Source organism: Hesperophylax consimilis, chromosome 8 (assembly GCF_061612785.1).
Source record: "Hesperophylax consimilis isolate HC1 chromosome 8, BYU_Hcon_1.0, whole genome shotgun sequence".
Taxonomy (NCBI): Eukaryota; Metazoa; Arthropoda; class Insecta; order Trichoptera; family Limnephilidae; genus Hesperophylax; species Hesperophylax consimilis.
Genome location: NC_142843.1, coordinates 17,324,483 through 17,347,271, shown reverse-complemented (window position 1 = coordinate 17,347,271; position 22,789 = coordinate 17,324,483). Strand labels below are relative to the sequence as shown.

Below are 22,789 nucleotides of genomic sequence, written 5' to 3'. Positions count from 1 at the left end.
AATAATCTTCGTCATTCTTTCCAGATCAATTCCATCCTCTTTTTCCCCGATTTACTTTTTAATATCCTTAAACTGGCCCTGAGATCAGATATAGTAAATATAGCAGTGAGTCCAACGTCAATAAATTTAGTTACGATTTTATCAGCCTTATAAAAGTTAGTAACCCCTTTGTGCTCGCAAAAAATGTTTCACTTGCGTTTGAATCTTTCTCTCAATTTGGCGGCACAAGGTCACAAATATTCCATTAGTGTTTCATAAGCCATAATCAAAGATAAGGAAAATCAAACACAACTTTCTTGTGTAAAAATATTGTTTTTTGTGCAATTAAAAATGCCATGCGAAAGTTGTGCCGTGCAGTTTACTATGTTTAAACGAAAAAGAGTGTGTTGTGAATGTGATCGGTATTACTGCAACAACTGTTTGGGCCGGAGTGTGGGAGTGTGTGGAGCCTGCGCTGTCCTCTCCAGCCGGCCCCTCGGCAGACATTCTCTTGACCATCTCCGGGTCCGTGATTTACAATGTTACCTCCATCGCCAAAATATATCTACCCGTGGATGTGTCGGTAAGAATTCTTTACGTCAACTGTATTATAATTAGTTGATTCTCACTAGTTTTTAGATATTGTTGATTGCAAGAATAATAAAACATACAGTAGAGTGTCTACTTCAGTAAAGAATTTTTCACTCATTCTGTTTTCAGTCTCAGACATTGATCAATATTATGCTGGATTAAAAATGAATGAATTAGTGACTGAATAGATCTGCTTGCCTTAAAACGTTTAGGATCAGAAATACACAAGTTAATTTACCTCATGAAAGGGGAATTAATTCAAACAAAATCATCACAATTTGTTATTTTGGGCGTTAGATTCCAACTCCCTATGAGTAACAGACTGATCTGCCAAAGGCATTGTTTGTCAGCTGAAACAATTTTGTGATATTTCACCCCAAGTACGCCGTACTCAAGTCACTTAACCTGATAATGTACATCTAGTTACAAAACTGTTAGGGAAGAATCCATTGAACATTATAATACAAATTCTTTCTTTTGATAAATTATTGTTGTTAGAATAATTAAACTGGGCACCAGCTAGCTATGTGCTATAACTTTTTAGGTAAAATTTCCGTAAAAATCCCGCTTACTATGTGTGCGTCAAAACACGGGGAAATTTTTAGCTTTGATTGAAAATGAATCTTTAATGCATCTTTTACAATAGTTATTTCTCGTAGTAATTACAACGTTGAAACCAAGTGCTGTCTATAAATTTTTTTTGCGTATTAAGCGTGAAGCGGAATTAGATAAGTTTAATGATTATTTTTTCAGTAATTTCATACAAAATGGAATTTAAAAAAATAAATACAATTATTTTGACAGATGAATTTGTAGACTGCTTGGTTGCCATTATTTAAAACACCTTACGTTGTGTTATCCACAGTTTATGTTGTTGTTTGCTTTGTTTAGATATCCGGCTCACGGTAGGAAATGAAATAATATACAAGAACTGAAATATTGAAGCATGTTTTTATGATGAGGCATTCCGATAATAGACTGAGCCTATATTATGTAATATGATTTTTTTCTGATTGATTTGACCCACTGAAGTATGACACAAATTAACTGGTTGCTTAATTAAATCTTTACTTTGTTTAGTGTTCTAGAATATGGTGTAAATTAACAGTGTTTTTAATTTCAGAGAAAGAAGATTTGATAAATTTGGTTTTGACTCATGTGAATAGCGGAGATTTTTCAAGGAGGCCTCCTCCTCAACACTCGCAGAGTGACTTTTCCTCTACATTTGCCAGTATCAAGGGATTCACAAGCAACCTTAATAATATTCTGAGCTCGGCGTTTGACATAGGCCCTGATCATGGAGACAGATCCCACGCAAGAAGCAGACAACATAATAATGGTAACTTTGTGTTTAAACATGTTTATCTCCGAGAATAATGTGTTACAACCTTGATGAAGATTTATTTTAATTTAAATAGTTGTAAAAAAATATTATTTTAATATTTAAACGTTGGCCCTGTCATGTGCATGCATGTAATACAGCAAAAAAAACTCAAACCTGAAAATTACTAAGGGTTAGTTGTTTAACAGAATTCGAACAATTCATCATGGTTCAAAGTTATTTTCAAATTCAGTGAAAGTTTTATTCAAGTTCTGTTATTTTTTCAGTTATGTGAAACGACTGGTGAATAATTTTTAACATATAAAAGAGAGTGTCTGTTTGTGGCGGTTTCTATCTACAGTTTTATTCCGAGGTTGATGAAATTTTGCACACTTGACCATTAAAACAAGAGGAAGGTCACTGTCTACATTAGATTTTTAGAAAAACTCTGCGTAAAGCCCAGGCAACACTGGGGACCTAAGCTAGTAATATAATAATAAAACTTGAATAGGACCTTTACAGAATTTAAAAATTATCTTTGAAATTTGGTGAATTGTTCAAATTCTGTGAAACAACTGGCCCCAATAAATTTATACAGTTTTTATTTTGAAGATAGGGCAAAGATGCCAAATCATGATTTTAGAAAAGCTTTATACAACTCTCATCTGTGTAGGTTTATTTTAAACAAACTGTCTGTTTTTGTACAAACAACTACATACCTTATTCACCCTTTTTACAAAACACTGATGAAATAGTCCTCTTGGTATTCTCAAATTTTATCTTGTTTCTAATTATCCTCTTCTATTGAATTTAATCTTGTTATGAAATTGTACCCTATCTGATTCATAACAAGTCAGCAGTAATTGTATTGTATAATCAGTAAGTAACCAGAGAACAATACAAATCCATGTCTGAGAAATGCATGTGTCACCCTTTGTTGACCCATCTGATGACAATCTCAAAAGCAATATATATTTTCTTTGATAAGATTAATTGAGTCGTGTAATTTCTATACCCGCTATATCAACTTTCATTGATTTGGAGAAAACCGCAAAAAACTGTCACATCTTTAGCGTACATAAGTAATTGCATTACAATTTTTTATATAATGAATTGGAGTAATAAAATTTCGAAAAGCATTTATTTTTCTATATATGTCTAGCAATAATTAAGTAATTTCGATAAATAAAATGGATAAAGCGGATTTTGATACTCACTTCGTGATTTTGAAAGTCAACTGAGCCGACATGGCGGGTTTAGAAACACACGCGTAGATCATTTTGACACACGAGCGTGGCGTCAGAGCGGCGGCCATATTGTATTTTGGCAACATAACTGCTTGTGATTGGTTGAATCCGATATAGCGGGTTTTGATAGTAACTTTCTGTATGATATGGCGGATTTGGTTTCTCACTCGCAGTTTTAACATGGTTTTTGGTCGTGATAAGGAGGGTTTTGAAACTCAATTTTAGGCTCCTCTTGTTGCTCGCAAAAATGTGAACAAGATGTCATACTCAGATCATTTTGTCAAAAAATCGGATATTGCGGGTATAGAAATTATAGGATTCAATTAAACTATGTCGGTATTGATTGCTCAAGATTTCTACGGGATTATTTTTTGTATTTTAATTTCTCTAAACCATTAAAATTTTTAGGTTCTCGCAACCCCGGTCGTGGCGGGGGCACCGCCAGGCAGGATTATGGTCCTTCCTCGAGATCAAGGATGAGTCCTCCAGCTTCGTCAACAGTCCCACCGGTTCCAACACCAGCATCTACAGCAACAACCTCACCCAGGATGTCTCCAGGAACACCCAGCGGGGAACCTAACCGGGGACAGTTTCAAAATCAGACAGATTCTCGAGTACCCACTCCTGTAACAAGTCCTCAGCAGCCCACAGCAAGGCAAGCAGCGGGAGTGCCTCCAAATCTGTCATACTCCACCCCTACGCCGAATATCAATATTTCTTCTACTAGTAGAATTAGGGATGATTATTCTAACTCAATACCTCAATGTATAGTCACAGATACTTCAGCTGTATTAGAGATTGACGACGACTCTCCTCTAGGACAAAGAAATACAACCGACTGTGTTGAAATCGAAGACTTGGATGATGACTGGGAGATTTTAGGACAAATTGCTGATCCGTTACCCCAAGGTAATTTAAAAGAAAAGATATTTTAAATATTAGAAAATATACATATTTCTTTTTGAGCTGCATTTAAAAATATTGTTATTTTTCGTTTCTTTCAGAATCAGCTGAAATTATATCAGACGCCTCAACACCAATACCCACCCCCCTTCGTTCAACAGCTCGTGCTACTTCAGAATTGAACATCCCCTCCCGAATAGTAGATGATCTTTCAGGAGAATCTTCTAGTCTTAAGGAGACTACATTTTGTGCCCCTAAGTCAATTTCCAAAAGAATTCAATTAGATGATATTAAAAACTTAACCGAAGTTGAAAGCTTAAATGTAAAGCAACTCAAGGAGCTTCTTATTCTAAACAGAGTTGATTTCAAAGGATGTTGCGAAAGAAACGAACTACTGGAGAGAGCCAAGCGACTTTGGAGAGAAAGTACCAAATCTAGAGAAGGTAAATTTATTCATTTTTGAATGAATTTACATTCCTTACAAATTACAAAATTGGTGTATGTTACAGGATTTATAAGTTGATTAATAACACACTAAACATAGTTTGTTGAGAAAACTTTAATTTGAGCTGAGTAAATGAAGCATTTGACCCAATGTAAACTTATATATTTTTAGATTTGGAAAAGGCAAGTGCAGACGAACTGTGTAAGATTTGCATGGACGCCCCTATGGAGTGTGTGATGTTGGAATGCGGACACATAGCTACTTGTATCGCTTGCGGAAAGCGTCTCAGTGAATGCCCTATTTGCCGCCAATATGTTATTAGGGTGGTAAGATTTTTCCGATCGTGATATCTTATGTTAATCTTATGTTACGGTAAATATATTTGTTAATACATATTTGAAATGGCTGTTGTTAAAAGTAATAATGAATTTTTATATTTTATAATGTGTATTTGTTTTCCTTTTTTTATCTTTCAGACAAATATTATTAGTATTATTGCCGATTGCCAACTCAACAGTTAATATAATAATTATCCAGCAAATGATTAAGCTATTACAAAAAAATATCATTGTGTATGAATTGCCTACAGTGCAAAATGAGTGCACACAATTGTTAACCCATCGCGTACTAACACCGAGCGCTACTCGAGTGTGCGCCGATAGTCATTATGCACCAACAGCGGGCCCCGCTCGGCTCTAGCTCGACTTCGCAGTAATTTCGAAATACTGACAAATCCTTGATATCTACGGGCTAATTTAAACTTCAATAGATTTATCCTTCATTGTGTAAAGTCGGGAATGTAGCATTCTTTTGGAGTTCATTGTGTTTCAAAATTCACATTCCAAACAGCCATTGTGAAAAATGGCAGGCAGTTCATGCGATAATGCTGTGTCTAAAAAATGTGCTAATCGATATAAGTGTTAATAAATGGAATAACTAATGTGCTAATTAATGGAATATTAGTTGTAGCTTTGTATTTTTATTATTTTTTTGTGTGTTTTGGGTGTAAATAGTAAATTATCTTTTTGTCCCATAAAAAAATTACGATAAAACTTATTTTTACTTTATTTCCATTTACTATTACAAATATATATATTTTTTAAATATAATAATGACTTATTTTTTACAAAACTTAATTGAATGTCCAATAAAAAACATATGCAACATTTTGAAGATGAAGTGAGAATTAAAGATTTCGGTACAAAATGAATTCAGTGTTCGAGGCCATGATTTTTCCTAAACAATTCAGTATGCGATGGGTTAAATATATGTTTTCTATAAGAATGTGCGTATAGTTTTTCTATGTTCAGATTTGGGCATACTAAAATCCAAATAAATGTTTTTCTTATCGCTTTGACAAAATTTTTTTGGAGTATTATTTTTTCTAAAATTACAATGTCTGAAAAGATATGCAGTTGGCATTCATTAAATAATTATTAGAAATTTTCAATACTTCTGTACTTGAATCATCCCAGATTATAAAATAAAATATGTATGTTCATGTCGTCACTTATTTTATAACACCGTGTAACACACTCACTACACAGATTTTCAGAAGAAACAAAAAATAGCACATCTTCTACAGGGGCAACTAATATTTAGGAATCGGGTATTTAAATGAAATATGCGTTGTACAAAGAAAAATGGCTGAGAAATAATTGAATCCAGGATGGTCGAGTGGTTTAAGACACCTGTCCCGGGAAGACAAGAGATCTTGGGTTCAATCCCTAGTTGTGACCATTGTCTTTTTATTTTTCTGTGTCTTGTTCTGTTTCATGTTTCATTTAGATTTATTAGTATTACCTTCTTCTTCAATGATATTTAATATTCTATTAATATTTATTCAAATAATAAAATAAAACTAATAATAATAAAAAAATCCAAATATAATTTTATTGTTATTAATTACTAAATAAAACTTTTGTATACATTTACTGCTGACAATAAGTAGCTACCAATTATTTTCTAAAAAGGATCTCTCAGTATCTGATCGCATAACATCATTTATTATGAAACATAAATATTAGGTAAACACGGCAATACATAATAGTATAATATTGTTTTCAATTATGTACTCACATACTTTAGAAGGAACTTTTTTTGTTTAAAAAGTTATAAAATCAAAGTTTGGTAAAAAAATTATTTGTAACATCTACAGAAGAAGGGGAAAAGGATGAACTAGTTAAAGTTGGATTGCTGCCTGGATGCCTAATGAGATAAAATTATCATTGTAGCCATGGCAGTTTTCAACTCTTGTAAATGTTTCCATTTCAAATGCGATCTTTGTAAAGTGTAGGCAAGGGTAGACACCCAGTTTTTTTCTTAACTCGTTGTGGAAGGCAGCTTTCAACTCTTGTAAATGTTTCCATTTCAAATGCGATCTTTGTAAAGTGTAGGCAAGGGTAGACACCCAGTATTCTTCTTAACTCGTTGTGGAAGGCAGCTTTCAACTCTTGTAAATGTTTCCATTTCAAATGCGATCTTTGTAAAGTGTAGGCAAGGGTCGACATCCAGTATTCTTCTTAACTCGTTGTGGAAGCTCTGCACACTCATTCTCATAATTCATTTTTTAACAAATAGTTCCTTTTGGGTTGTGCTCCAGGACTCTCGAATCTACTACCGTTGAATCATTGGTTTTCTAAAGACAAATTGATTCATATTTTTTTTTCCTTTCTTTCTTTTGTCCTTTCTAATGACCTTTGTGAATACTTGTATCGGATTGTAGATAACAACACTATTCCCTAAGCTTCAGGGAAATCATTTGTAGAAGGAATATTGCCAATTACTCGTCCGCGAATCGAATTTGTAAATTCATTAATTTTTTTTCATTTTCAAGATTACCAAAAGATGAAAAGATTAAAGTATTGCAAGAAGTCTGACTTGGTTATATTGTGTTGAGTTGAGCTTGTCGAAGGATTATCGCCAATCGACTTGCCTGCAGAAGAAATGTGTAAATATGTGATTGAGTTATTTTGCCTGACTGCATTCTAGCCAGATTATGTTATGTTGACTCGATTTTTCCGTGACATCTTTTATACCCAGTTCACCGATAATCATCGCCTGAGCCTTCATCCATCCTTCATTATCGCTACTTGAATCACTAAATAAATTTATAACTCTCCCTTGTTACCCCATAATTGAAAACAAAATATTTGTTTATTGCTGTTTGTACCCAAAAAAGTTTCCATAAATCAACACCGCGTAAATCAGGAAAGTTTTCGATATCAAACTCCAAATTTAATGCAGTTTCTAAAGTAAGAAAAAATGATAACTCATCAAATAAATAAGTCTTATTTGATGTATTTGGGAAACTTTATCAATCTTTACACGAATGCCACAGGAGAAAATTTAAAAATAAACGGCTCCAAGAACACAAACCTTCAGTCACACGCAGTCAACCAGTACTGACTGGCCTGAGTTAGTAAATTTTGATAAAAGGAGTAGTGATTGGTCAAAACATTTGTTTGTCCATTCAAACTATGACACATACGTACTTTTTAAAGAAAGTTGATTTATTTTTGAGATATGCGGTGTTATAATATAAGCGACGATATTTTGTTTCGTGAAGTAGATATTTTACTGCAAAGAAATTATAAAAGTTTGGTTTTGAAAATGTTTTAATAGATTCTCTGCCAGCCTTGGACAGTGAAAACCCCGATGATATATTTTTTTTGAATGTTTTAATTACTACACAAATAAAAGAATATCTTTGTTTTAAACCACTTTATTACATTTATATACGTCGACCGGTTTCGGTTGAACTCAACCTTCATCAGGACAGTACAAATATAAACAGTTTATATTTGTACTGTCCTGATGAAAGTTGAGTTCAACCGAAACCGGTCGACGTATATAAATGTAATAAAGTGGTTTAAAACAAAGATATTCTTTCATTTGTGTAATAATGTCAAGCCACAAAGTGTTTGCTTCCTTCGATAAGTTTTAATTACTATTTTGGTTTTATGTTTTAATTATAAAATAAGTCCAAAATATAATTTTAATTTTCTTTCGTTTGTTTCATTCAAGCACAAGGCTAGCATAATAACAAAAGTCGCGACGGTTGCCAGATGAACACTGAGCAATGAATGTTATATTGTCGCACAAGGCCAATTGACAGGTGCGGATATTTTATTTTATTATTATTTTAATATTTTTGTTACAAAAATGCCTTGGGAATCTTCTTGAATGTTTGTGAAAACCTGTATGATGAATGTTCACATTGAAAAGTGTGATTTGGGCCTAAGACGCATGAAAACAAGCTACATATTGTAAGTCAATTCTTTCTTTAAACACTTCCAACACTAAAAGTTCAATATCTTATTTTTTATCACTCACTTAATGCATGCATAATATATCATCCCTGTTCTGGCAAAACTTACCAAACAAAAAATATTAGATTTGGATATTTTAAATCTGTTTTATAAATACTTATAACATTTAAAACAATTTTTTCCTAAATCTTCAAACTTTCAGATTGTACTAGTATTATCTCTAAGCTCTGTTGGTGACTTTCACCTGAAAATGGACAATATTGTGTTGTAAAATTTTGTCTAAAAAAACATTTCGATTTCCGTCCCAAATATTTTCTAATATTGTTGCCATGTTTGTACAAAGTATCATTATTAGATTGGTAAATATATTTTGTGAAATGAGAAATACCTACTCAGTTGTGAAGTTTTCTGGTTCAATGGATTTAAAGAAACTACTGAAATACACATTTTCTGATAAAATATGTAAAGCTAATACTTTTAGCCAATAAAAGATACTGCCTATTAGTTTTAAGCCCTAGAAAGATAGCGTTGCTAATAGCTGATAGATTTCGCTAGTGGAAACTTAACGCTTAACAAATTGAACCCCATATATTAATTTATGTAAATGAACATGATTCGACATTGCATTATAAAATTTATTTTGTTGTTTTTATCAATTTTAAGGCTCTTATAAGGTAAGGTAGTTGACACATTAAGCTATACGCTGAAATAGGCCAAGCCACGCAAATATAGCGTGGTCTATTATAATGTTAGGTATAAGGGTAAATATATCCTAACTATAAAGCTCAAATCTCTGTGTTTGAAGCTGCAAAAATGAACGGTGAGCTCTGGACCGCAACTGGTTTTAGCTCAGAAAATATGTGTAATTTGCACCAAGATGTTCAGAACTTTAAAACATACACTTAACTGATAATAAGATGCCATGCTGTTTATTTCGTCTTTTGTTATTGTTCAATAAGGGAAGTATTTACCCAATTGAATCTTAGATTTTCAATACAAAACTGTGTTTATGAAATTCAAATGTGAGTGTAAGCAAGATGGACAGCTGGGCTAGTGGGCTAATTGGAACATTTGTTTCCATTCAAATTTATATGCAAAGCACTTCTAGTGTTATTCTTTATTCTAGAGATATACATACATATTGTTAGAGTTTTGAAAGTCATAACTTGGTAGTCATATTTTCTTTAACCTCTACGCAGAAGGCCCTGATAAAAATATTTTCCCTGTATATGTATTGTTATTATTTGTAATAACTATATTTTTTTATGTTTTGTTTAATTTTTTTAACTTGCAATGTCGACTTGTGTGCATTTATGAGAATATAAAATTGTCTAATTTTTAGAACAACAACTATTAACAGAAAAATTACTTTATTATTATATGCATACTAAATACATATTATGTTAAATTCTTACATATTTTAATTATTTATGTAATACAAAAATAGGTTTTGTTTAATAAACAGACGCCATCTTATTCTAATGAGTTTTATTTGAAAACCTATTTGTGTTATTTATTATACTGTTTTATTATTAGTTCCTTTATTCTACTAGGGCTTATACTTTTTTACTGGTCCCAGTAAGAGATTATACAGAGTGTTAAGGGACGTACTTGACTTACTTTAACCAGTGATTGATTCCTGACATTGGTAGGAATTGAAACAACTAGAGTCGATGTGAAGGGTTTGGCGGTTACTCAGCTGAGTGACAAGTGTCGACATGTGGATGAATTCATAGAAAAATTGTTTTTGAAAAAAAAATTTTAAATTTTTGAACAAAAACATCAAAAAAGTCACCGGACACCAAAATTTAATTAACATTTTTTACTCCAAATAATCTCAGGAATGGTTAAAGTAAGTCAAGTACGTCCCTTAACACCCGTATGTGACATCATTGTTCTATCTATGTATCTTCTGTCTCTTCCGTTTTGACACAAGGCGCTTGAGAAGAACGAGGACGGTCGTCGATGACGTGCATACGAGTTCTCGCTGGAATTTTTGGGCTATCAGTTCTCTTATTCATTTGTTGGACTATCGGTTATTTACTATGAGCTTTACTACCTTAACTTGAATCCTCATCTCCTTGAACAAAAATCTCAGATAAGATTTTTAACTCCAAGTAGATTGTAGGTGATGAAATGTTTGTATAGATATATGTATTTGTTAGTTCAGACAATGTCAAGAAATAAAACAAACAGTGTGATGTATTAGTTACATTTACAGACTAAATAATATGTAATAATGTATTTTTTCAATAAAACTAAGGAACTATTTGCCAATTTTTTTGTTGGTAAACAACAATTTATTCAATTCCTACTATTTTTTTTAATCTAATAAGCACCATATTGTTTTTTCCTACAAAAATAAATTAAATATATATGTTACAAAATTATTACATGTAAATTGTACATAATGTATGTACTAACAAAAAAATAAAAATTATGATTGTGTATTATGTTAATCACCAAAGAAGAAGTTAATACTAATAATAATAAAATGGTAATTTAATTTCTGAATTTGAAATATGAGATCTACAAAAATGAATAAGTCTGATAAGATCAAAAATGAATAAGTCACAATAGCCGAGTGGATTGAGACCTTGTCCCGATAAGAGAGGTCCTGGGTCCGATTCCCAGTTGCAACCGTTATCTTTTTATTTTTTGTGTCTAGTTCTATTTCATGTTTCGTTTAAATTAATTAGTATTATCTTCTTCTATGATTAATATTACATTTATGGGTATAACATTCAAAAGTTATTCCAATAAAATTGATTATTATATTTTCAATCTCTTCCTATTTTGTGGGTGGTTGTAGGAGCATCTACTCTCACAATGGTTTCCGCAATTTGAAAATATCCCACGTAATGGGCGGTGTCAGGTGTTGTATCATTGTGGTAGTGTCCCCCCTCGCCGTGGTAACTGAAGGTGTGGAAATGCTGCACCCTCAGATCCAGATCCTGAAAAGCCATTTCCCCATTCGATTCATATTGTTTATAATCTTAACTATAGAGCAGGAATCTCACTCACTGAAGCAGTGAAAACTACAGTGGCCTATATGTAGCATCATGAAAATTACACATCTTTCCCTGTTTGGAATTTCTAGATCCGTAGTATGAATTCAACTACTTTCAGCTCGCAATGTGATTTTGAAATATGTATTCGTTTAACTGTAAAACAAAATCCAATATTGTTTGCTTAGATGAATTAAAAGGGAAGATAAGTTACTGAGACTACGCGCATGGTTGCACTGAACTGGGTCCAGTGGACAACCTGGTGATTTACTGCGTTTAGTATCGCACATAAGCCCGTCGGTAACAAGCTGTCACCGGTTGCCACAAACACGTCACTCCAGGCTCTTTCTTGTGAAACAAATGCCTTCGTGTGCTTTTGAGATGTGCACAAATCATTCTCGAGCAAAAACCAAATCTGATGAAGTTTCTTTCCATTCGCATGCACTCAAAAATTACTTATTATTTGAATAAAACAATTATTCTTATGAAGCATTATTGCTTCTCGAATAAAATAAAGTGTGACAGTGAATGCAGAAACACAAGAATATGAAGAACAACCTTGTGACAGTAAGTCGTATTCTACTATTCTGCTCGCTCGTTTGCTAGCCAAGAATGAGGGTAAAAGCAGCCCACTAACGGGCAAGCATGTTCGTGGTGAGCTTTCAGAGTGAGACGTCGATACAAAAATGCTTGTTGCTCGCTTGTGACGTCATGCTTGCCGCGGACAAGCTCGCCCATCATTGGGCAGGTTTGAGCTCGCAACTGGTGTCGCAAGGAGGTAAGAGAAACGAAGGGAGTTCATAATAATATAGTCGTTTCACCCGTACACATATTCTTTGAATGGCTATCTCTTTCTAATGCGTTCATGATTATTTGCAACATATTTTTCAACTATTCAATACGAAAATTAATTTTCACCGTTCTCAACTCAAGTGAAGCCAGTGTAAATACTAGTTAAATATTAAGGGCTTTATTAATAATCGTGTTTTAAATTTTACATAACTGATAAACAACCATTAATGGTATTTTATCAGTTGTGTAAAATTTAAAACATGTTTATTAGTAAGGGGGCAAATATATTCCGTGAAACAACTGGACCTAAATGAACAATGCCACTATAAAAGAAGTATGGAATCTAGTTTTTTAACTCTGGTCTAGAGATTGTTGAGATATTGTCAACAGAGGAATGCGGTGGTTAATCTAAGCACGGTGGGATTGTATAATGCATAGTAATAAAACTTACCGGGTCATGGGAAATCATATATCCAACGTTGATAAGGGGAGCGGACATTTCAAAGAAATGCAACCAATCATCAACATCTTCATCGGTATGCAATGGAGTTGTTGAAAAATCAGGCATTATGTGCTCCTTCGTTTTTCCCTCTTTCAATAGGAAAGTGCCCCCCAAACCTGTGGAATTGTGAGTTCAATTTTAAATGGGTTGAAGTTTTACTCGGTTAAAAAAACAATCATTTTTTTATTAGTATTAAATACTAATAATAAAAAGCAGTATATTCACACTTCTTACCAACGGGGGAATCCTTGTAGTGCGCTTGTAAAGTTTTCCTTATAGATGATATAAAATCATCACTTCCAATCCTTTTCTTGCACTCCACTTTGATAACCTGTGAGAGAAATGTATTTTACAATTATAGCTTCCAATAAAATAAAATAAATTATTCTTTAGGTCTGAAAGGTGTTTTAAAAATATTCCTATTATTTTGGGTTCATTATCATTTTATTATTATTTTATAAATCATGAATTCAAGTTTTAATGCTGTAAATAAATATTTGCATAGTATATATCTTACTTTGCCTTGTTTGCCTTGTGACATAAATAGATTGGCTAATAGAGCACATCTAGTTTCAGTCGAAGGCAAAATTTCGAGCTTGCACTTCCCTTCGCCTTTCGGGGCTCCAATTGGATCGATACTTGCTATCCTGGATTGCTGATTCACTTCTCCGTTTATGACCGAGAGATTAACCATACCCTGGAAGAATGAAGACAATTCAATAATAGACCGTTTATAGAAGGATCTGTCAACTCTTGTTTCCGCCCATTCAAGCATTTTTAGTTTTTCTATTTATTTGATTCTATTCAGGTTTGAATTATAAAATAAGTAGGGATGTTTTTATTGGAAAAAATAAGAACGATAAAGAGAACTATATTATGTTATAGAGAAATAATCACAATTTGGAAAAGGTACATGTGTAATTGGTGCATAGTGTAATAACCACAATTTGGGCAAGGTACATAGTGTAATTGGTGCATAGTGTAATAACCAAAAATTGGGCAAGGTACATAGTGTAATTGGTGCGTAGTTCAATAACCACAATTTGAACAAGGTACATAGTGTAATTGGTAAGCACGGCTGCCCGGCAAGCCGTGTCAAGTTCAATTCCCAGTGGCACCTGTAATCTTGATTTCAGATTTTTTTTCTATTTCCTCGTTTGAAATTTGTTAATATTGATGGTACATAATGGGTTAATAGGTAGGTTTTTTTTTAATTGTAAAATAACACCTCCATCCACATGTTTTCAAAATCTATTACACAAAACACAAACCTACCTCACAGTTGACTCCCAAAAATGGCCAAGGGGCGGCTGAGGGGCCGATGACATAAACTGGGTCCATTTCAGCTAATTTGCAGATATCGGGAACTTCGTATACTTTCTCCCTCGTTACCAATGGCAACAGGTATGGAGGACCTCCGATATCGTAAATTTGGGGCTTTCCCCCGAGACCTTCAAAATGAATCAACTCTTACTGCAGAACAATTATTGACACAATTGGCACTCAAGGTAAATGCATTAATGCATCCCCGAAGCTAAGGAATATAGGTGTGTATTGAATAATATATATCTAATCTGTTAGTTCTTACCTGGACAAACCAAAGTAAAGGGTTGTTTGGTTAAGTCTGGACACTCCACGACCTGAACAGAAACCTCAGCAAAGTTCTCTGTAAGACCTTGCGATAACACTGGAAAATAAATCAATTGAAATCAGCCGTGAAATTAAAAGAACCTAATTAATCGGCTTGGTAAATTATTTACAAAATTAACTAGTTCTAGCTGAATAATTTAAGTGATTACTAAACAACCAATTTAAAACAAATTGATTTCTTACCTCCTGCCACCTCATCTTTGCTCGGTTGGTGTAAAGGTTTCCTCACAACTGGAACTTTGCTAACGTCCACGGTTTTAAAAGTTTTATTGTTCGCCGACATATTATCTTATTTGATTATTATTAGAAAACCTAAAAAAAATTAGATATTCTGTTGAAAATCTTTGTTGCCATGCAATTTTTCCTCAAGACAACACTTTGCTTTACCAACACAAATCAAAGGAAAGAATGACAAAGTAATAAAGCCTACTATGTTTATAAATCAAGCAATCATATGGATAACAATCTAATATAATACAATAGTTGCTCAAGTAGAATGATAATATACCTACTTCTGTCACCTGTCAGTTGAGCACACACTACCAACAGGTGGGAATTAACTTCATAGATAAATATAAGAAAGGCATCTTCAGGTAAGTACATACTACTACTACTACTGTGTTTTCTTATATTTTCAGGTTCAGTTCTTGGATAAGAGACAACTTTCTCAACATAGATAGATTTTTATCAAAATTATCTCAAGAAAATTAATAAATAATTGTGTTATCAATGTGTTATGAACACACTAACTTTATACCTGATTTAAAACTGATTAAAAGATAATATTTATCATGCTAACATACAAATTAAAGAGCACAAATGGACGTAGTTCTGCAAACTGGATCCAACCGACAAAAAGTCTGAAAATGAATTAACTTTACAACTGCAAAGAGATTTTTCCATATTCTACAATTTAGATCCAGGCTATCTGATATAGTATCTCAGTACAAACTTATGCTCGTGTAAAATATTACCAAGGTCTGTTAGCGGGTTTTTATAATTTACAAAAACGATTCAAGAAGTATAAATCTAGTTATCAAAAATTATTTAAAAATTCAAGTGGGGTTCAAAGAACATGGATACCTGTTGCTTTATTCAAATGAAGATTTGATTTTTCAAAATAGATCCAGGTCATGTAGATCCTTTATACTGGATGTATTGAATGATTGTTATTTTATTAATTTTTCCAATGAAATCCAATCAGCATGGACCTTATTGCAAATCTCAAATCGTCTTATTTTTTCTCTACTTATTTTAACATAGAAGATCCACGGTATAAATGCAATGGATTTTTTGAAGCTTTTAATAACAAATAAAATTAACAGCTGGAGGTGCTTTTGTTGTTATATTTTTATGAAATGGACCTTCATAATTGTCAGTGGCAATTATTTAAGATAGGCCGTCAAAAGGCAGAAAGAGGAAATTTGAGTTTACCAGAAAAGAAAGAAACATACAAAATAGGCACTATACTAATAATTCGACAAATACTACAGAAGTGAAAATTGTAATGCAAAATTGCTAATGCCTTAGATGAAAATCAAAAAGTTATGACATGAAGTGGAGGTATCTAAGTTGCATTTAAAAAAAATATCACTATGAAAATACGAAAACATTTTCTTAGGTTCAATCTGCGAACCAAGCCTCAGATAAAATACATGTGTAACAATTGTGATGCTTTTGCTGTTCAAGAAAAACATCCACAGCAGATGCTTAATGCACCATCTGGTTGTTGAGCAAATTAAACATCACAACAATTTGTGGAAGTGTTTGCAAAATAAAGTGAGAAATGACTTGATGATGGCTAAAAGTGATCCTGAGGCTGAAACCCATTTAACTTACAAGTATTGTTTTTGAAGTGAAACTTCTTTAGGCGCGTAATTCGGGGACGGAGTAAAACCGAGTCAGGATCGACACGAAAATGCGGGTACCCCCACCACCGCTCACCGTTCACTGTCCCTCTCTCACCATATGCGCTTGTTGAGGTGGGGGAGCCGCTCACGAACGTTCTCTCTCTTCTCTTCTTTCCTCTCTCTCAGACACCAGCGAACTGCGCCACGCCAAGCATCAGCTGCTTGGTTAGTATACTGCGTCGTGAGTGTAATACGAGTGAAATACGTAATTGATTGTGGTTCATACGGTTTAACAAAAGAAGTTTCACTTCTGTCTTGCGTAGGCTTGACACACCCACTTTTTTTTTATAAGAGACAGCTGTGCGTGTAAAATCTGAGCAACCATGTTGGTTCAGACGACAAAAGTTTTAGCAATGAATGGGTAGAAGGTCAAGCTAGGAGGAGTGCTCAGGAGATGGCTTCATACCTTATTCGATACATAAACCAAAAATAGGTGCTGAGAAACTTATTTTCTGGAGCGAGAGTAGCGGCTGTCAAAACTGAAACATGCTCTGTCGCGTTGAGAAGAATATTGTGTATAGAAAAATAACAATGTGTGGAAAAAAGTTTCATGGTTGAAAACTAAAGAACTTCCTCTTGCAGAGAGATAAACCTTTCTTCATTTTTATGAGATTTTCGTTTGAGGAAGCCTTTGTTGAAGTGGGAAAAATAAAGGGGTCGTCGTTCTGCAATGCTAACATTGGAAATGCTAATACCTCTTTGACCGAATGGCAAAGAAATACTGGAGCCAAAGTTGAAAGTATTTTTAAATAATTGGCTTGTATGCCGTATTTAATTTACTTTACTACTTACTATTTTACAGATTTAAAAAATCACCGTTAGGTATGCGCAAGTTGAACAAATACTTTTAATGTGGAAATCAAGAGACTTTCAAGAGAAGTGAGCTGGAAAAGTGTTATGTAAATATTTTTACCTTCACAAAATTAATTGACACTCAAAACAGGTCACATCAAGTACTGTGAACATAACTTAATGTATTTTCTGAGAGTATCTTGTTGATAAGAGCAGTCCTTATCACTCTGACAACTTTAATAAACAATTCTAATCACAGTTAAGAATGACAAACACTTTCTGGAAGATAAACCACAGTTATTACTGTTATCGAATCAAAAACAAAGCTTCCTTTCCTCGTAATATTGTGAATACATAAATGTATTTGTTTATCAAAGTTTATTTAGTTTCTATTTACTATTTACCAAGATAAGTAAAAACAATATTTCTACATAGCATAGTTTAGTAAAGAGGTTGCAGGTTGATTTCTGACACAATCCGTCTTGGTATAGGTAAAGAAGGATGTAGGGACATTGGGCAGGACTTTCATCCAACACTCTTGAACAAATAATTATAATCACCAATTCGAAGTTCATATGAGTGAGATTGAGTGAACCACAATTGTTATACAAGTTCAATAAAATGTATACATATAATTTCATTAATTCATCATAATAAGTAAAATAAAAGGTTTATGTGTTATACAACTTTATTATCTTAACAGAACTTAAGCACCATCTTAGGCAATGCATTGTAAGCTATTGTTATTATTATTCATACATTATTTTTTTTAATTAAAAAAAGAAAATTGATGTACATACATAGTTTAAATTTGATTAAAGTTACCTTTTAACCTGTTCACCGTGCATTTGATAGAATATTCCCTATAACTTAAGAAAAATAGCTAACAACACATAAAAAGAAAGTATAAAATGACACAACAACAAGATAAATTAAAATTATATTTATGGAAACCGGGCAACTTAGGACAGTGGCAATTCAATACACTCTTGAAAAGTGATATAAAGTCACGAAAAGTGATGAAAAAACTAGGTTAAATAGGTTACGTTATTTTTTTAAATTAAAAAAAGAAAATTGATGTACATACATAGTTTAAATTTGATTCAAGTTACCTTTTAACCTGTTCACCGTGCATTTGATAGAATATTCCCTATAACTTAAGAAAAATAGCTAACAACACATAAAAAGAAAGTACAAAATGACACAACAACAAGATAAATTAAAATTATATTTATGGTAACCGGGCAACTTAGGACAGTGGCAATTCAATACACTCTTGAAAAGTGATATAAAGTCACGAAAAGTGATGAAAAAACTAGGTTAAATAGGTTACGTTAGATTAGGTTTATAGGAGAGTTTTGTTTGATCACTTTTTATGACTTTATAATACTTTTCAAAAGTGTGTTGAATTGCCACTTTTTGAGTGGCCATGGAACCATATTTATACAGGGTGTCTGGAGGTAAAATGCACTAACTTGGGGGTGTGATTCTACATGATTTTAGAAGTAGAAAAGATAAATAACTTTTTCGAAATTCCAACATTTAAAGTAGTTTTTAGGTAAAAATAGTTCAATTGTTTGTATAGGAAAATAAATATGGAAAAAATAAAATTTGTATGGAATTTCTAAAAAGTTATTATTTTTTTTACTTTATGTAGAATCACCTCCCAAAGTTAGTGCACTTTACCCCCGGACACCCTGTATACCTAAATTAGAGCAGGATTCCCCAAAAAATTAGGCACAATTTAAATATTTTGTGGTTTTCTAGCAAATCTCAGCTGTCACATAAAAACATATCAGTTATAATCAAAGTACAAAGTTGAAATATCTATAACCTTGATTATGAACATTATAAAAATATTATCATCTTGAACTTTTATTTGAAAATATACATACATATGAATAAAAACCGTCATGATTTTTATCAACAAAGAAAATATATAAAGAGTTTCATTTTTGGTCGAATGCATGTTTTAAAATAATTTTCACAAATTAACCCAAAGATCCCTAATAATTATTATTTTCCATTTTCTATCTAAACCATCTTAGCATCCTTTTATTAATATTATTCATTACATTCACATTACTTTTGGATCACCTTAATCGTACATGATTTTATCACTATCAGATCTACATTATAATGCTAGCCTTGCTTTGTTTGATAACTTCTTTAGTTTGACTACTGCATTCGGTTCTGTATTAAATTTAACTGCCTTGACAGCCTTTCCGTCTCACATGAATATACACTAAGTACACAAACTCATCCACATGCTCCAGAATGTCTACTTGCAAAGACAACAACCTTGCCTTTACGTACAATATTTGATCGCTACAATTCATTACCACGTAAGCAGGTGCATGCATTTTATACAGGCACTAAGCCCCGCCCAAATTGCCTTTTCCACATTAAAATATTAAACTTTTAAGTCCTAAAATTTTTTTAAATTATCACGAGGAATAATTTGTAAAATATTTTCGAATATATAAAGTTTAATATTAATGCAAAAAGGTAAATTGGGCGGGGCTTAACGTCTATATAGAATGCAAACGCCTGCACGTCAGTTATCCTGATATGCATTTGACGGGGCAATAATAGTATGACAGCAATTCTCAAACGGATTAAACTGTGACCAGTTTTGGTTTTTCCTGGTCAGTGGTCAAATATTATTTATGTGGAGGTAGCGACGATTTATGCTCATAAAAATATATAAAACTTTAAATGTCACAATGAAGCATAGTAAGTACATATTTATTAACAATTCTAAATATGTTGGTAACGAACCTAATATGAACAATCATCATCTAATAAATATCCCATAGGGGTGATAAAATTAAAATGAAATGGATGATTTTTCAACTAGATTTATATTTAAAAAATATGATTTAAGTAATACTAATTAGATAGTAAGTAATACATACATATCACAATTCTAGCTTTGTCTTTTGCTTTCTGACCAAAATGTGCTTAAAACTAAGAATTCAAAATAATACAATAAAATAATATTATTATTTGGTATTATTATTAGCAAAAGATGAAATAATATTTCTACATTTTTAGTAGTCTCAGAGAGTCTTTTGTCTTTTTCGTTTTCATACAAGACACGTGAGAAGGAAGAGGACGATCGTTGATAACATATGTACAACCTCTCTCTGGGGCTACTGTACACAGATAAATTATATTATTTAGTAATACTTCTATTGTAATAGGATAAATCAATTAGAAAAATGAACATAAAATAAAAATAAAGTTTAACAAAATATGCTTCATATTTTTTTTCCATAACCGTATTTAATGTGTCATAACAATAGCTCTCTACCAAACAGTAACGTTTAGACTAGATTTTCATGGCCAAAAGTATTCTTGTGATTAGTTTTTAGGTTATTATGCGTGTTTCGCTTCCTCCTTCTTTAGCCAAACTATTCTGACAGTATCACAGTGTCCATCACTTCTACATACAGTGTTTATACACTCACTTCACCACAATCTACATATCTGCCCTGGTGATGGACATTGTGACGCTGTCCGAAACATTGTTTAAAAAAATAGGAAGTGCAACACGGTATAATAACCATAAAATGAAACACGCTAAAAGTAACTGAATTGGTTTTGACAGGTCATTTTTTTGATGGGAAAACATGAAAAAAATGGGTTGGACAATAGAATAGTTTAGTGGCATATATAAAAATAATTTATAACGTTGACTGAACTGATCATTTTCACTCAGATCAAACACCTTCAAAATTCTCTTCCAATTAACCAAAGAGAAAGGATAGTAGGGGTAATAAATTAATAAAGAAAATAATGCACAAGATACGAAATTACGCATCAGCAAACATTAAAAAAAAATTACAAACTCAAAAATAAAAACATATACACCTTCCCACTAAATACATATGTATTATTGCATTAAATATTGTGATAATGATACGTCGTGTCAGGTCTTTCAAATTTGATTAGAGATAATTATCTTGCTATCGCTTCTTAGCATCAGTTATATATTTTGTTTTCTTTAAATAACAAATTGGGTCTGGTTTTGTTTTATCGCTGATACATAATATACTAAATTACATAAATAATATTTTCCGGAAATCATGCAGACTGTGATTTAGATTGGAAATCTATAGCTTCCAATATTTTTTTATTAGACAAACTAGTAAAAGTGCATTCTATTTTCTGCAAGAGTGTACTAGATACATACACATATATGTACATATGTATTATGTTATAATAATAGAAAAATATACTTAATATATAGAACAAAAAGCTGTCACCTGAACAAAGGTTGGTATGATTTTATAGCATGTTAGCTCCGATATTGCAGGTTATTAATTTTAGGCAACCTCGGTGGCATAGCGGTTATGCATTTGATTCAGTTCAAATGTCATACTTTGAGCAAAAATATATTGCCATTGAGTATTTCATTTCATCCTAATACGGGCACTGCCGTTCTGGGTGTGTTCAAGGTGTTTTTTTTATCTAATCAGTTTACAACTATTGTAAAAAACATTGAAAAAACTAATATTTTGATATTAATTATTGAAACAATGTTAATAACATTCAAACAATGAAAAAGAAAGGAAAAAGATTTAGGTGCCACTAGAACCTGGATCTGCCGCATGCCGGGCGGCCATGTTTCCAATTATACTACGACACCTTTTGTTCAACCCAAAATGTTTCTGTTTACTGTTTCATATTTGTTTCCATGGAGGCAAACATATTTATTTTGTAATCGAAGATTCAAACCAGAAATAAACCAATAACAATTTTAGAATGTGTCTTGGGAACGCAATCACCCTTTTTAATGAGAATTATTATGATTCTATGTTGTTTCGCAATGAAGAAGCTTAATTTTTTCACATTTACATGCAGTTTTTACATTATTTAGTCAAAATCATAATCGGCCTCCTGCAGTGTGAAGAGCTTTTCAGAGAACATGCACTTGGCGTAGTTGACTTGGTGGGTCACCCATCTGGCCAGTTCCCCCGTGTCACACTGCACCTGCGGTCTCCGTACACCTACGGCCCCCGGCCCGTCTGCCCGCACCACCAGCTCAATGTAGTACTCGCCCATGCCACTCGCCACGGCCTGGCAGCTGTGCAGATTGCTGGAATAACATACAATGCTTTAAACATTTTGTTTTGTGTTATTTTATGGAATCAATCATATTGCTAAAATAAACACACAACTAGACGAGTGAAAGAGTGTCCAGAACACCAAAGGAAGGGTTTAGAACAGAGAGAAAAACAAATAAGTACATGCAGCGGAGAAAAACAAATCCTCCAATACAATACATTATTAAATGTCCTTAAGCCAGTACTATCCTCCTTTTGACTTTATTGTTTTGTAAAAATAGACTGTGTATCTTATTTTTCAATTTT

The 22,789-nt window shown here is 32.8% G+C and overlaps 3 protein-coding genes across 5 annotated transcripts in view; 1 reads left to right on the top strand and 2 right to left on the bottom strand.

The window, feature by feature from the left end:
• On the top strand, positions 1-10,164 carry LOC149421656 (uncharacterized). Its single transcript, XM_089634964.1, has 5 exons — positions 1-562; positions 1,694-1,909; positions 3,547-4,047; positions 4,143-4,484; positions 4,658-10,164. Exons 1-5 carry the CDS (start codon positions 331-333, stop codon positions 4,831-4,833), a joined length of 1,467 nt encoding a protein of 488 aa, XP_089491090.1. The 5' UTR covers positions 1-330; the 3' UTR covers positions 4,834-10,164.
• Positions 10,165-11,056: 892 nt separating this feature from the next.
• Positions 11,057-17,649, bottom strand: LOC149421655 (beta-keto L-gulonate decarboxylase-like). 3 transcript variants are annotated; one of them, XM_089634474.1, is made up of 8 exons: positions 15,222-15,250; positions 14,893-15,021; positions 14,648-14,746; positions 14,335-14,510; positions 13,577-13,756; positions 13,294-13,390; positions 13,009-13,175; positions 11,057-11,711 (listed from the first exon to the last, which is right to left on the bottom strand). In XM_089634474.1, exons 2-8 carry the CDS (start codon positions 14,990-14,992, stop codon positions 11,538-11,540), a joined length of 993 nt encoding a protein of 330 aa, XP_089490600.1. In that variant the 5' UTR covers positions 14,993-15,021; positions 15,222-15,250; the 3' UTR covers positions 11,057-11,537. The 3 variants fall into 3 exon arrangements, with proteins under 3 accessions (XP_089490600.1, XP_089490601.1, XP_089490599.1); XM_089634475.1 differs by having other exon boundaries at positions 15,218-15,249; XM_089634473.1 differs by lacking the exon at positions 15,222-15,250 and adding an exon at positions 17,533-17,649 and having other exon boundaries at positions 11,058-11,711.
• Positions 17,650-18,497: 848 nt separating this feature from the next.
• Positions 18,498-22,789, bottom strand: part of Vps13D (vacuolar protein sorting 13D) — a 69,348-nt gene continuing 65,056 nt past the window's right edge. The window contains exon 62 of the mRNA XM_089634962.1: positions 18,498-22,515. Coding sequence (XP_089491088.1) covers positions 22,293-22,515 — 223 coding nt within the window. The 3' untranslated portion in view covers positions 18,498-22,292. The remainder of the gene's footprint in view (positions 22,516-22,789) is intronic.

Excerpts from the sequence above, each read along its gene's own strand:
- LOC149421656 (XM_089634964.1), top strand. The coding sequence starts at position 331 with ATGCCATGCGAAAGTTGTGCCGTGCAGTTTACTATGTTTAAACGAAAA. Across the intron at positions 563-1,693 it reads ATCTACCCGTGGATGTGTCG|AGAAAGAAGATTTGATAAAT; the intron begins GTAAGAATTCTT and ends TTTTAATTTCAG. Across the intron at positions 4,485-4,657 it reads AAGTACCAAATCTAGAGAAG|ATTTGGAAAAGGCAAGTGCA; the intron begins GTAAATTTATTC and ends ATATATTTTTAG.
- LOC149421655 (XM_089634473.1), bottom strand. The coding sequence starts at position 14,992 with ATGTCGGCGAACAATAAAACTTTTAAAACCGTGGACGTTAGCAAAGTT. Across the intron at positions 13,391-13,576 it reads CACAAGGCAAACAAGGCAAA|GTTATCAAAGTGGAGTGCAA; the intron begins GTAAGATATATA and ends TTTCTCTCACAG. Across the intron at positions 11,712-13,008 it reads ATATGATTTCCCATGACCCG|GATCTGGATCTGAGGGTGCA; the intron begins GTAAGTTTTATT and ends ATGGCTTTTCAG.